The following is a 15,580-nucleotide window of genomic DNA, read 5'->3' on the forward strand; positions in this document are numbered from 1 at the left end:
GTTAAACACCTTCCCTGGGATGGACAACAGTGTTATCCCTCGGTAGCTGGAGCAGGAACTGAGGTCGCCTTTCTTGGGGAGTTTGATGAGGTAGCCTTCCTACCACTCTGCTGGTACTTTTTCTTCCCATATCTTGCAGAAGGTAAATATAAATAAGGTGATTATAATATTTCACTTTTTCAGATTGTAATCGTATTGACCATTCAGCAGTGTTTACTGCTTGTCAGATTGTTTTGCATTGTAATGGTCATTCAGCAGTAGTGATTACTGCTCGCTTGGCTACATATCAAAAATAAACAGGAGTTCTCCTGAACTGTGATTGTTGTAAAGTGTTATGAAATGGTGGCAACATTACATTTTCTACGTGCTTTTTTCACGATAACACTAGGGGCGTACAACACAGGTAGCCCATCACTAGGGTCGTACAACACAGCTAGGCCATCACTAGGGGCGCACAGCACAGGTAGCCCAACACTAGGGGGGGCACAACCAGCAGCGCACAACACAGCTAGCGCACAACACAGCTAGCGCACAACACAGCTAGCCCATCACTAGGGGGCAAAAAACACAGCTAGCCCATCACAAGGGGCGCAAAACACAGGTAGCCCATCACTAGGGGGCGAAAAACACAGGTAGTACATATAAGGGCACACAGACTAGCTATTTTTTAGATTTGAACACAGGTAGACCACCAGTCTCACATAAAGTTTGGAAGATCTATAAGAGAGATTGTATGTGCAAAACTGAGTTTGACATAAATTCTAGATTTTGCAAAGAATGATTAAGACTGTTGGAAGGGCACTCGGTAAATACATTCTAACAACCCTGCTATTCTCATAATTTTAGTTAAAAAAATAAATACAACAACAAAAGTTGAGAAAAAATCACACGTAGATCAGTTTCGTTTATTCAAAGGTTCTTTAAAGGCCTTAAAGTACATACACCTATTTTAAGCATAACATAGGAAGTAGGCTTGCTACTAACTCGTGAACTTTAAAAGCACACTAGCATACACACATTGGCACCAGTTGGGCCAAGACGGAACGCTAGCACAGTCTATTACCCGTGCAGTTCGGCAACGGACAGCTGTTTCGTCCTTATTAGGACTCGTCAGCATGGCATAGCCGGTTTGCCTCAGTTAAACTTCATCGGCAAAAAAACTGCACTAACAACACTAACAACAACACTAACAACAAGCTAGAAAAGTAGAGATTTTTTATTTTCTTCTTTAGGTATCTCGCCCAGTCCATGCTCTCAAAAGCGGACCTCTTTGTTCCCCTGTGTACAGCACCCCCTCCCTCACCACCACCCCCTTAGTTACGGGCTTAACAATGGCTATTTAATGATAAGGATTCCTCTTCCACACTACCACCCCCTTAGTTACGGGCCTTAAAATGGCTATTTAATTATAAGCATTTCCCCTCCCGCACTACCACCCCCTTAGTTGCGGGCTTCAAAATGGTCATTTAATGATAAGCATTCCTCTTCCTCACTACCACCCCCTTAGTTACGGGCTTAACAATGGCTATTTAATGATAACCATTCCTCTCCCACACTACCACCCCCTTAGTTACGGGCTTAACAATGGCTATTTAATGATAAGCATTCCCCTCCCACACTACCACCCCCTTAGTTACAGGCTTAACAATGGCCACTTAATGATAAGCATTCCCCTCCCACACTACCACCCCCTTAGTTACGGGCTTCAAAATGGCCATTTAATGATAAGCATTGACCCCTCCCACACTACCACCCCCTTAGTTACAGGCTTCAAAATGGCCATTTAATGATAAGCATTCCCCCTCCCTCACTACCACCCCCTTAGTTACGGGCTTAACAATGGTCATTTAATGATAAGCATTCCCCCTCCCTCACTACCACCCCCTTAGTTACGGGCTTCAAAATGGTCATTTAATGATAAGCATTCCTCTTCCACACTACCACCCCTTAGTTACGGGCTTAACAATGGCTATTTAATGATAAGCATTCCCCTCCCACATTACCACCCCCGTTCGTTACGGGCTTTAAAATGGTCATTTAATGATAAGCATTCTCCTCCCACACTACCACCCCCTTAGTTACAGGCTTAACAATGGCCATTTAATGATAAGCATTCCCCTCCCACACTACCACCCCCTTAGTTACGGGCTTAAAAATGGTCATTTAATGATAAGCATTCCCCCTCCCCCACTATCACCCCCTTAGTTACGGGCTTAACAATGGCCATTTAATGATAAGCATTCTCCTCCCACACTACCACCCCCTTAGTTACAGGCTTAACAATGGCCATTTAATGATAAGCATTCCCCTCCCACACTACCACCCCCTTAGTTGCGGGCTTAAAAATGGTCATTTAATGATAAGCATTCCCCCTCCCCCACTATCACCCCCTTAGTTACGGGCTTAACAATGGCCATTTAATGATAAGCATTCCCCTCCCACACTACCACCCCCTTGGTTACGGGCTTCAAAATGGTCATTTAACGATAAGCATTCCCCCCCCCCCCCCACTCACTATCACCCCCTTAGTTACGGGCTTCAAATGGTCATTTAATGATAAGCATTGCCCCCAAACCACCACTGGGTGGTACTTTCCTCCGTCGCCGACCCACTGAACCCTGTACTCATTTCTCCATCATTACAATAATTGCCAAAGTTATTCTCATTATACTGACTTCCTTGTTTTGCATTAAAAGGGCAGGTTGCAAAATACGGGTCAATGTGTAATGGAGAGTTTAGATTTTGCCAGAAAGAAACCAGAATATCGCGCCCCTCAATACCGCGAATACTGATAAAATCTACCTTCTTACAATAATCTGCTCCTGTAAAACTGGTCAAATCGAGGTTGGAAATCTTTCCGCGGATGTAGTCTCTGTACGACAGGGCGCTCCCCGGTTTGTAATTGGTGGTGGCTCGGAGGTGCGTCGAGTGGTCGCGTATAGCTGTCATGCGTTGCTTTGAGAATCTGAAGTCTTCCAGATTCGGTGTCTCTTCGTTTGATGGACTGTCTAGCGTGTACCCCACTGTGCAAAAGGCGTCTTTGTTTCGATGCTTCCGTGCGAAGGATACGAGCAGTGTCCACGCCCACCCTGGTTCAGTGGAGAAGTCACAGAAGACTTCGTGCAGATGTCCCACCCCTGGAGTATGGATGAGATAAATTCCGTCTTCTGTTCTCCCTCGCTTTAGATAATCCAGGCAACTCCGACTTTCCTGTTGATTGAAAATGAACAATGTGACGTGTTTTTTTTAATAATTTTAGCGTTTCATACGTTTCACACGTGACTAATATATCCCGTCAGTATGAAGATAAGGAATACTTCACAAAGCTTACAGTTATGCGTGCGAGTCACAGTATGTATTCACAGCACTGTTAATGAAAACGTTGCCCAATATACGTTAATAATATGCAAAGGAGAGGGACTCTACATAAAAGTAGACATGGGTAATCGACCTATGTTTTACGGTATAATATTAAAGCTGTCTTTTAAGGTGTGTTCAACGATCGTTAGTAGTTCGAATCGCCTGAAGCTTATGTACCGTCTGCAACTAACGGCAGTGTTATCTCTTAGGGTTAAAAAAATTGCTTCGACCCCGACTTATGTACCTTGTGGTAGGTTTTGGTGATGACTATAACTTACCATGGCTTTTTTTCCCTGTAGAGGGTAAAGGATGACTGTTACTTACCATGGCTTCTTTTTCCCTGTAGAGGGTAAAGGATGACTGTTACTTACCATGGCTTCGTTCTCTATGTAAAGGGTAAAGGATGGCTGTTACTTACCATGGCTTCGTTCTCTATGTAAAGGGTAAAAGATTACTGTTACTTACCATGGCTTCTTTTTCCCTGTAGAGGGTAAAGGATGACTGTTACTTACCATGGCTTCGTTCTCTATGTAAAGGGTAAAGGATGGCTGTTACTTACCATGGCTTCGTTCTCTATGTAAAGAGTAAAGGATGACTGTTACTTACCGTGGCTTCGTTCTCTATGTAAAGGGTAAAGGGTGACTGTTACTTACCATGGCTTCGTTCTCCCTACAGAGGGTAAAGGATGACTTTTTCTTACCATGCCGGTTCTCCCTGCATTAGGTTAAGGATGGCTATTACTTACCATGGCTTCGTTTTCCCTATAGAAGGAAAAGGAAGAGTTCTCCTGCAGTCTGTTTAACGCTCCATGGCTGTACCCATCGGAGGACAAGAGTTCACAAACATTTTGGCCACCTGGTACGGTTCCGTGGTTGAACGAGAGGCATCGCGGGTGACTGGTGCAGAGCATAGCGCAGTCCATGTGACACATCACGTGATGCGTGGCTATGATTGATTCGTTTAGTCGCTTATCTGTTTAAAACAAAGAGAAGATCGTCCATTTAAAGGGTGGCTTCATCTCTACAGCTCGGTGTAAAGAGCGCCAGATGCTGGCCTAGTGATGCCTCCACTATCAGGGCCATAGCAGAGGGCGGGCCATGCCCCCCCCCCCTAAAGAAATTATTAATGTTTCTGTATTCCCCCTCCTCCAAACATTTTAGCGGAGCCCCTGCGAAGCCCAATAGTCATAGGAAAGTGGTGTATAACTATACGATGAAGTTCCCGTGGTCACGATGGGATACCTGTGGATTTTCCGGTGTCTGGTGTCTGGTTTTTTGGCGCGAGAGTCAGGACGTGCTTAAAACGATAACGGGGAAATAATTTATCTGAAAAGAAGCACTCACTCGGTTGCTTTTTCCCTACACTTCTGTAAACTTCAGACAGCCAGAAGTAAGTGACTACACAGAAACAAGAACAACTAAACCCAAGCTAATACCCAAGACGCTAAGATTTTTAAGAAAATTATAATTTGCTTATTGGGAAGCCGTAAAAACTTTCCCGTTAAAACTTACGGGCCCGGTAATTACCGGTTTTCTGTTTTTCTTTGTGAGTTATATTTCTTTTCGCCGTAAGTCATTTCTTTTTTCCTTGGGGTTTTTCTTGCCTCGGTGAGCTATTTCTTTTCTTCGTGAGCTATTTCTTTTCTCCTTGAGCTATTTCTTTTCGCCGTGACAAATATGGGCCACCGTACTTTCCAGACGACCGAGTAGAGTGTTGGGACTAAAGAAATGTTTTGGCTTTGAAGCTTGCAAACTGTTTGGACTCAAGCGAAACATTGAACTGCACACTAGCGATAAAGATATTGCTTTGCCTCCACTAAATTTATTCTTTCGAGGTCAATAATAGCAGAGTGGATATTAAACTCTTTCTGTATTCGATTTTAAGAGAAAAAAGACTATTCTTTTTATCCTTTAAAAGATATTTACTCTTTATCATCTCATTCCCTTTCTTTGTATACAAGAAGCCCAAGAAACAACAAACTATAACCAATTTAGCAGTTTTATATGAATAACCAATTTCACGAAATTTGCATAAAATCTGAAAAGCCACGAAATTGTACAATGGTCGGTAGTTCACTAAACAATCATAATACATAAGATTTAAGTGTTTGATTTGGTGAGATTTGGTTAAATCAGGACTTTATCATAACTTTGATTCGAATTGGTTGCTGAATTCGCTGCTAACTTTACTACTTGAATTAGCTGCTGAATTAGTTGCTAACTTCACCGCGGTCGTTTACTCCCAACGACAAAACACATACTTAAGTATCGGATAACTTCACTTACAATAAAATTAACTTACCGTCTCTCGAGCTATCTTTGCTTTATTTCGCTCTGTCTATTTTTTTTTGGCTCTTTAGTTTATCCAACACGTAATTCATGAATAGACTGGCTAAATAATTACTGAATTTTAATAAAATAAAAAAAAACCTAGATTTGCCGATTTGTGTAGAAAACTGGTACCCCAGTTGGCATCGGCACTTTTCGAAACAAGGACAAAGAACAAGTTGAAAAAGTCTCATTTTTTTAGCAAAACTTCCATACCTTCGCAAAGTTGTTTACATTTTTTAGACGCACGGTGACAGCTAAATGTCAAATCGTTTGACAGAAAAGAAACCCGATTGGCTGGTAGGAAATCCCATAAAATGATGTTAGCCGTGATTGGCTTTCTTCTTGCCGGGTAGTGGAATGGTTTCCTCAGTGATCAAAACTCTCAACTCGACACAACTTGAAAATTACGCGATTTAATCGGCAAAAAAGCACCAAATAAAATAAATCGAGCATGAATATTTTGAAAAGTCTTTGTTACTGTGATAAGATAAGATCATAGATAAATTTTCTACTAGGTACAAGTTGAAAAACAAAGAATATCAAATATTTTAGTCCAAATAATAGATTTAGTTGTCATGCACGGTTTGGGCTCCCTGTGCACCCTCAACAAACAATTTCTAGCCCCCCCCCCCCCCCCCCCCCCCGCCTATATTTACATTATGATGAAAAGCTGAGGGTACTTATTAAAGAAGAGATGTCCAAAGATGGTTTTTGTTCTAATGTTCTATTTTCTCTTTTCCAGAAAAAACTTCACGTAAGAGCTGATCATAGATTATGGCAGCATAATTTAACTTTTAAATTTTGCAAACATAATTTCATTTCAGAAAATTCCTCAATTTTTCAAAATTACCAAATATAATTGTAACAATTTTGCTACATGGAAACTGAAACGGTGAATACTTTTAATCAATAAAAACCATTTCATTAAGCAAGTCTTCCACCTGCTATGTACTGTTTGTACAATTTTTAGATCAATGAAATTATTTCTCCTTTTATGTATCAAAAGAGAGAATCATTAACATTAAGATAACATTCTGTTGCTTACATAAAAACTGCTTAGTGGTTATTTTCCGAAAAATATTCTAGACTTATCCGACCCGAAATTCAATCGAATAGATGGCAAATAGGTAACGCTACTCATAAGGCTTTAAGGATTTATTGGATTCGCTGGTAATGAACCATTATTATATTGTTATTATTATTATTGTACTGTTTGTACAATTTTAAGATCAATGAAATTATTTCTCCTTTTTATGTATCAAAAGAGAGAATCATTAACATTAAGATAACATTCTGTTGCTTACATAAAAACTGCTTAGTGGTTATTTTCCGAAAAATATTCTAGACTTATCCGACCCGAAATTCAATCGAATAGATGGCAAATAGGTAACGCTACTCATAAGGCTTTAAGGATTTATTGGATACGCTGGTAATAAACCATTATTATATTGTTGTTATTATTATTATTATTATTATTATTATTATTATTATTATTATTATTATTATTATTATTATTATTATTATTATTATTATTATTATTATTATTATTATTATTATTCGTCTCGCCAGTTTGCTCCGCAGTGTTTTTCGGATGGTAAAAAATGACATTGCTTTTGGAATTGAAAAATATTTTTCTCGTGAAAATGAATATATGTACGTATAGGCTGCATTCCTATGATATGTGCGATGTTTTAGAAACCTCTAATCATACAGCCCATAATATATAACCTACTACCACAGAGCTTCTTTCCTTCCCCAAAACATTTGTTGAAATCTGTTCAAAAGTTCGGAAAAATGTTGTGAATAGCTAAAACAACTACGAAGCGATATTAGTTTTTTGAGCTAGTAAGGAAACATTGAATGAAGCCCTAAAATTCTTAAATTTTTTTTTGTTCGCTGCAGCTGTGACAAGTTAAAATCTCAGGACTGAAAAATGTGTGTTCCAAAAAAAACTCAAAACATTATTTGTTAAAATCTGTTCGAAAGTTTAGAAAAGAAAGGTTTGGGATTTACGACAATGCGACTATGTAGTTTCAGAAACTTTACATCTGAAAAAGTCCCGTTCGAAGGTCCCGTTCAACTTATAGATATCAGTGTTTTTTGAGCTAGTAAAAAAACGTAAGGTTTATCCGTAGAATTCTCTAGGAACGAAACATGCGTGTTATGTTGTCATATCGCTTTATAGATATATATAAAAATCCCTTTCATATTTATATTACAAGGTAGCTGTCCTTTGGGTGCCACAAAAACGATGGGAGGAAATGCTTTTTATCTCGACATTGCTACTTACCAACAAATCTGACGTAATGACCAAGTTTGCTATGCTCCAGTCGTAATATGGCATTTCCAAACGCTACTATCAGCCATGGGATTAGCAAATAAAATGCGTGAAGATTGTAAATTCTTCCCACATCCATCCTGCCACAAGCCCAATACCCTTGATTATTAACGTGACATCTGCTGCGCGAAGTAAAACAAGCTAAACAGTCTTTTGTCTTGATAATTTATTTTCGTAAATTCTATTGGATTAGTGTTTGCAATGAAAAATTAACGTACCCCAAACAATACCTCCAACAAATACTGACAAAACTTTGTTATTAGCTCCCTCTTTTTCTTGCCCATCAGTTTGATCCTTCAAAGGCGAAGATGTCTGGATAAAAATTTAAAAATTCATAATCATGATATAGGTAAACGATTTAAACTAATTAGATGAATGATTCTGTATTTATGGTAGGCGTTCTAAAAACCTTCTATCACGAAAATAAAATAAACATCTCCAGGAGTGACTAGATTAACAGATCCATTACCACAGCGCCCCAGGAATCCCGTAAAATATAGACCCAACTTCAAAACATCAGAAATGCAAACTAAAAACATCACCAAACCCGGATACTCAAGGATTCATCAAAGTCATAAATGACCTTCATAAGCACATCAAGTAATGTAATTCCAAAGTTTAGGCGCGCATACAAAAAAGGCTCGGTCACCATAATTAGATGTTTAAGTGGTAGGCACCTTGATCTGACTTTTTGAAGAAGATCGAAGTGCGCGAGAAGGACAGTATTTGACTATTAATGCTAATATATCCATTTCAACTCAGTTGCTATTTTTAGGCCACATTGACAGAGAAGCGGGCAAGTTCCTACCCTGGTTCCTGAGCTTCGAACGTGTCTCTATTTAGTGGCCAGCGAGCTTGAGACAAGGCTCGTTGGCCACTAAATAGAGAGACGTTCGAAGCTCTTGAACCAGGTTAGCAAACTCCTCACCCATTGTCATTTTATTTTTATAAGTCTTTTTTCCCCAAAGCCAAACAAAACATTTCCAGGTCTAAGGAACCCATAATACGCCTGAAAACAATTTTTCAATAAGGTTGGGTGTCAAAAAAGTTCCACATTGGAGAGCACGAGGCCATTCGCTAGAAAATTCCTTTCTTACTCGAACAAAGATATTATCCTATTGAATATGATATTCTATTGCAGAAACTTCAACACTATGGCTTTCGCGGAATAATATCGGACTGGTTTGCATCTTACTTAATAAATCGAAGACAGACTACAGAGCTGAATGGTTTTGTTTCTGAACAAAATTATGTAGACTGTGGAGTGCCCCAGAGGTCTATATTGGGCCCACTGCTCTTCTTGATATACGTCAATGATATTCAGTACTCGTCGACTAAATTCAGCTTTTTCCTCTTTGCTAACATTTTATACGCCGACAAAAACTTAAACTCTCTAGAGACTGTCATAAATAATGAACTTAATAATGTATATGAATGGTTAACAGCTAACAAACTGACTTTAAATTTTAAGAAATCGAATTATGTTATATTTCGCCCTTACCAAAACTGCTTCCTTTTAAACCAAAAATAAAGATATTCGATAATGATAAAAAACCTAGATCTAGCCTTGAGTGTAAGAATTCTGTCAAGTATCTCGGAATGCTTCTTGATGAGAATCTCTCCTTTAAAAATCATATAAATCAAATTACAACTAAGATAAGTAAAACAGTTGGACTTATCGCAAAAATTAGACATTTTCTTCCACGCAAAGTACTTTTACAAATATACAAGTCCTTAATTGAGCCATATATATCTTACGGAATATCAGTTTGGGGATCGGCTGACAAATGTCATACGAATATAATTCTTTTATTGCAAAAGCGAGCTCTGCGATTCATATACTTTGCTAAACGACGAGACCATGCAGTCCCGCTCTTCCTTGATGCAGATATTATACCAATAAATTTTCTTTATTTCGAAAATATATGCAACCTAATGCATGATGTTCGAAATTGTATAGCACCAACATTGTCGAACCTTTCACAGATACTAAAAAAGTTCATTCATATAACACTAGATCATCGAAATCTAATAATTTCTATATCAAACATGCAAAACTCCAGCTCCAATACAAATCAATTTCCAGGCTTGGCGCAAGACTATGGAATGAGCTACCAGCTTCCCTAAAAGATGATGGCAAAAAAGCATTTAAAACGAAATTACATCAAAGTCTTAAAGCAGATTGATGACTACGTCGATATCTCCCATATAGTTTGCTGGCGCGCTCTTCAGATAAGGCAGTCAGTCACGCGCAAACCGGCTCCTGAAAATCAGCTTTATTTTTGCGCTTTCCATTGACGGCCAAATCTGAAAAGTTGTTGATTTCTTAATAAGGTCATCGTGCTCAAGAAGCCAGCGGCTGGACTTACACGATTCAGGATTTCAGAAGTTTTACAAGTTCTTTTAAAAGTTTCTCCGTTGAACGTTGTAGTTTTTCGCGGCTTGCGCAGCTTTCGGCTTGTCTTCGTTAGTTCGCGCGGACAAACACAGATTTGTCAGGGATAACAGACAACTGACTCCATCCTCGAGCTGACCGCTGAATTCTGACTGAACGCGCTGTTCGTAGTGAGAGCGCTCACGATGGTTTGGCATTGGAAGCTCCTCACTTTGACATTCCTGTGTTTGGTGCTGCGAGGGATAAACGATGATTTGGCATTAGAAGCTCCTCACTTTGACATTCCTGTGTTTGGTGCTGCGAGGGATAAACGATGATTTGGCATTAGAAGCTCCTCACTTTGACATTCCTGTGTTTGGTGCTGCGAGGGATAAACGATGATTTGGCATTAGAAGCTCCTCACTTTGACATTCCTGTGTTTGGTGCTGCGAGGGATAAACGATGATTTGGCATTAGAAGCTCCTCACTTTGACATTCCTGTGTTTGGTGCTGCGAGGGATAAACGATGATTTGGCATTAGAAGCTCCTCACTTTGACATTCCTGTGTTTGGTGCTGCGAGGGATAAACGATGATTTGGCATTAGAAGCTCCTCACTTTGACATTCCTGTGTTTGGTGCTGCGAGGGATAAACGATGATTTGGCATTAGAAGCTCCTCACTTTGACATTCCTGTGTTTGGTGCTGCGAGGGATAAATGATGATTTGGCATTAGAAGCTCCTCACTTTGACATTCCTGTGTTTGGTGCTGCGAGGGATAAACGATGATTTGGCATTAGAAGCTCCTCACTTTGACATTCCTGTGTTTGGTGCTGCGAGGGATAAACGATGATTTGGCATTAGAAGCTCCTCACTTTGACATTCCTGTGTTTGGTGCTGCGAGGGATAAATGATGATTTGGCATTAGAAGCTCCTCACTTTGACATTCCTGTGTTTGGTGCTGCGAGGGATAAACGATGATTTGGCATTAGAAGCTCCTCACTTTGACATTCCTGTGTTTGGTGCTGCGAGGGATAAACGATGATTTGGCATTGGGTGCTCCTCACTTTGACATTCCTGTGTTTGGTGCTGCGAGGGATAAACGATGATTTGGCATTGGAAGCTCCTCACTTTGACATTCCTGTGTTTGGTGCTGCGAGGGATAAAGGATGATTTGGCATTGGAAGCTCCTCACTTTTACATTCCTGTGTTTGGTGCTGCGAGGGATAAACGATTATTTGGCATTGGAAGCTCCTCACTTTTACATTCCTGTGTTTGGTGCTGCGAGGGATAAACGATGATTTGGCATTGGGTGCTCCTCACTTTGACATTCCTGTGTTTGGTGCTGCGAGGGATAAACGATGATTTGGCATTGGGTGCTCCTCACTTTGACATTCCTGTGTTTGGTGCTGCGAGGGATAAACGATGATTTGGCATTGGAAGCTCCTCACTTTTACATTCCTGTGTTTGGTGCTGCGAGGGATAAATGATGATTTAGCATTGGAAGCTCCTCACTTTGACATTCCTGTGTTTGGTGCTGCGAGGGATAAACGATGATTTGGCATTGGAAGCTCCTCACTTTTACATTCCTGTGTTTGATGCTGCGAGGGATAAAGGATGATTTGGCATTGGAAGCTCCTCACTTTGACATTCCTGTGTTTGGTGCTGCGAGGGATAAATGGTGATTTGTCGTTGGAAGCTCCTCACTTTGACATTCCTGTGTTTGGTGCTGCGAGGGATAAATGATGATTTGTCGTTGGAAGCTCCTCACTTTGACATTCCTGTGTTTGATGCTGCGAGGGATAAAGGATGATTTGTCGTTGGAAGCTCCTCACTTTGACATTCCTGTGTTTGATGCTGCGAGGGATAAAGGATGATTTGTCGTTGGAAGCTCCTCACTTTGACATTCCTGTGTTTGGTGCTGCGAGGGATAAATGATGATTTGTCGTTGGAAGCTCCTCACTTTGACATTCCTGTGTTTGATGCTGCGAGGGATAAATGGTGATTTGGCATTGGAAGCTCCTCACTTTTACATTCCTGTGTTTGGTGCTGCGAGGGATAAATGGTGATTTGGCGTTGGAAGCTCCTCACTTTGACATTCCTGTGTTTGGTGCTGCGAGGGATAAATGATGATTTGGCATTGGAAGCTCCTCACTTTGACATTCCTGTGTTTGGTGCTGCGAGGGATAAATGGTGATTTGGCGTTGGAAGCTCCTCACTTTGACATTCCTGTGTTTGGTGCTGCGAGGGATAAATGGTGATTTGGCATTGGAAGCTCCTCACTTTGACATTCCTGTGTTTGGTGCTGCGAGGGATAAATGATGATTTGTCGTTGGAAGCTCCTCACTTTGACATTCCTGTGTTTGGTGCTGCGAGGGATAAATGATGATTTGGCATCGGAAGCTCCTCACTTTGACATTCCTGTGTTTGATGCTGCGAGGGATAAATGGTGATTTGGCGTTGGAAGCTTCTCACTTTTACATTCCTGTGTTTGGTGCTATGAGGGATAAATGACAGTCATGACAATAACTCTGTGTTACTCCGAGCTTCAAATGACCTAATTATAAATGATACACCGCAATTTCACTTCAGACGACTACACAAATCTACTCCATCGTAGTCCACTGCCCCGGCTCGTGTTTGCTTAGGCTTACTTAGAAGCGCCTCCCATGCACTACTACTGATCTGCCTTTTAAATGACGTCCAGCTTAATCCAGGTCCACAAGCTACAAATCACGCTACTAACGTCCATCTGCCATGCATTCCACTGTCCAAAAATGGTGTAAGAATATGTCATTGGAACGCGAGGAGCTTCAATAATGATAAATACGAGCAAATAAAAGAAATCCTTACACACCCTCGTACGGAGATTGATGTGATGATTATTACCGAGACATGGCTGAATTCCTCACACATGAACGAAGAATATGGGATCCCTGGATATCATATTGAGCGGAAAGATAGAACTAGAAAGGAAAGGGGAGGAGTAATGATGTACGTATCTCACGCTATGGCTTATACCCGTTTACCAACTCTAGAATCAAGTGACACAGAGCTCCTTTGCACTCAAGTGATACCGTGCAAGACCAACTGCCCAATTATTATTGCCGGAGTCTATCGTGTGCCTGATTCAACTGCTGAAATGGATGCTAAGCTAGGTCTCATAGAAAAAATGTACATCATCAACAAAGAAGCGCTACTACTGGGGTATCTCAACATCAACTTCCTCAAACAGCAAAACCACAAGCATCGTCTAATCAAGTTCCTCATCAGCCTTGGTTTCACTCAAACCATCAATGAAGTGACTCCTCCAGAGAGCCAGGCTTGCTTGGATCACGTTTACATTAACCAGCCACAGGGCATCACAAAGACCAAGGTATGCAACATCGGACTATCAGATCATTTACCAGTGTGCGTTGTGCGCAGATACAAAAAGAAACAAGATCACGCAGCAGATAAAAACCATGTCTATATTTCCTACCGTGACTGCAAGAAGCTGGATGAGGAGGCCTCCCTAAAAGACCTTGATGAGGCCCCGTGGAGTGTGCTGGACACCTTTGATGACCTTGATGACGCTGTGGATTATTGGAATCTGACTTTTCTAAGTATCGCTGATATACATGCTCCTCTTATTAGAAAGCGTGTAAAGAAACAAAGCCAACCACAGTGGATGACGCCTGAACTCTACGCAGCCATTAGAGACCGCGACAGGCTGCTAGAGAGAGCCCGAAAGTGTAATTGTGGCTCAGATGCGTGGGGAACTTTTAAATCAGCCCGAAATAACCTTTTTCAATCCATCCGAGAAGCTAAACGAAATCATTTCAACAAGTCATTTGAACAGAGTTCAACGGCAAAGGAATTCTGGAGACATCTAAAAATTGCTATCGGGCAGACAAGTAAACCGTCACCTTCGCAACTAAGAGCCAATGCAAGCAACACACCCACCATCACAGATCCACGTGAAATAGCTAATGCATTTAACGAGTTTTTTTTGTTTCCGTTGCTGCCACCTACAGAAATAGCAATGTCAACATGAGAACGCTGTCAACTTCAGATTTCGAAAAGTTAAAAGGGTTTGTTGATAGCAAAATCCCGAGTGGCACTAAATTTGAAATACCCAACGTCATGCAAGAATTTGTGCAAGGTTATCTTCTTCAACTACAAACGTGTAAAGCCACAGGTTTGGACGATATAAGTGCTCGCCTTTTAAGGGCTGCAGCCCCAGCCATAGCTCCATCGTTGACTAAGATCATCAACCAAAGTATAAAACTGGACGATTCCCTGCGCGCTGGAAAGAGGCGAAAGTCTGTCCAATATATAAAGCTGGAGACCGAGTGTTGATAACTACCGGCCCATCAGTATTTTACCTGCCCTGTCCAAAGTTATTGAATGATACATACACGTTTGCTTATATGAATACCTAAACAGCCACAAGCTATTAAGTAGTAACCAGTCAGGTTTCCGTCCCTATCACTCGTGCGATACTGCCCTAGTAAAGTTGATTGACTATCTCATTGGAAATATGGATCAGGGACTAATATCTGGCTTGAACCTCATAGACTAACGAAAGGCGTTTGATTTAGTAGACCATGACACGCTTATTAAGAAGCTCTCCATATATGGCGTCTCTGGAAAGTCACTAAATTGGTTCAAGTCTTATCAAGACCGAAAACAGAAAGTCACAATAAGTGGTCAGCTATCAGATTCGCAGCCCATTACTGTAGGCGTTCCCCAGGGCTCGATTTTAGGTCCCTTAATGTTTATCCTGTTTATTAATGACTTACCACTTGAAGTCTCCAACAGCGCACTCGAGATATATCCAGATGATACAACACAAGTCGCAAGTGGAAGTAGCGTTAGTGAGGTTGAGTCTATTCTTACTGAAGAGCTAAAAAAGGTGAATGGGTGGGCGAATGAAAACAAAATGGTTTTGAACCAAAGCAAAACCAAATCAATGCTTATCTGTAGCAAGCCAAAGTTGCGCACATTGACAGGAAAGGATTTGACAGTCAGCACAGAAAATGGCCAGCTTGAATGTGTCAATGAAGTTAAACTGCTTGGCATAAGATTAGACAACTCCTTAACCTGGGACAACCACCTCAAGTACATTCACAATCTCCAAGCGACTAGGCTTGTTAAAAAGGACAAATAAATTCCTGTCACTTAAAGCAAGAACCCTGT

General features: G+C 40.8%; 1 protein-coding gene across 3 annotated transcripts in view; it reads right to left on the minus strand.

Moving 5' to 3' along the window:
- Positions 1–2,524: 2,524 nt before the first annotated feature.
- Positions 2,525–15,580, minus strand: part of LOC116615008 — a 38,840-nt gene continuing 25,784 nt past the window's right edge. The window contains exons 3-5 of one of the 3 annotated variants that reach the window (XM_048730361.1): positions 7,981–8,340; positions 4,106–4,332; positions 2,525–3,210 (exon numbers count right to left, since the gene is read on the minus strand). In XM_048730361.1, the coding sequence (XP_048586318.1) occupies positions 2,551–3,210; positions 4,106–4,332; positions 7,981–8,107 (1,014 nt within the window). In that variant the 5' untranslated portion in view covers positions 8,108–8,340 and the 3' untranslated portion in view covers positions 2,525–2,550. Of the gene's footprint in view, positions 3,211–4,105; positions 4,333–7,980; positions 8,466–15,580 lie in introns of those variants that run through there. The other 2 variants (XM_048730362.1, XM_048730360.1) reach the window with 2 other exon arrangements.

This window comes from Nematostella vectensis, chromosome 7, assembly GCF_932526225.1.
Source record: "Nematostella vectensis chromosome 7, jaNemVect1.1, whole genome shotgun sequence".
NCBI classification, from domain to species: domain Eukaryota; kingdom Metazoa; phylum Cnidaria; class Anthozoa; order Actiniaria; family Edwardsiidae; genus Nematostella; species Nematostella vectensis.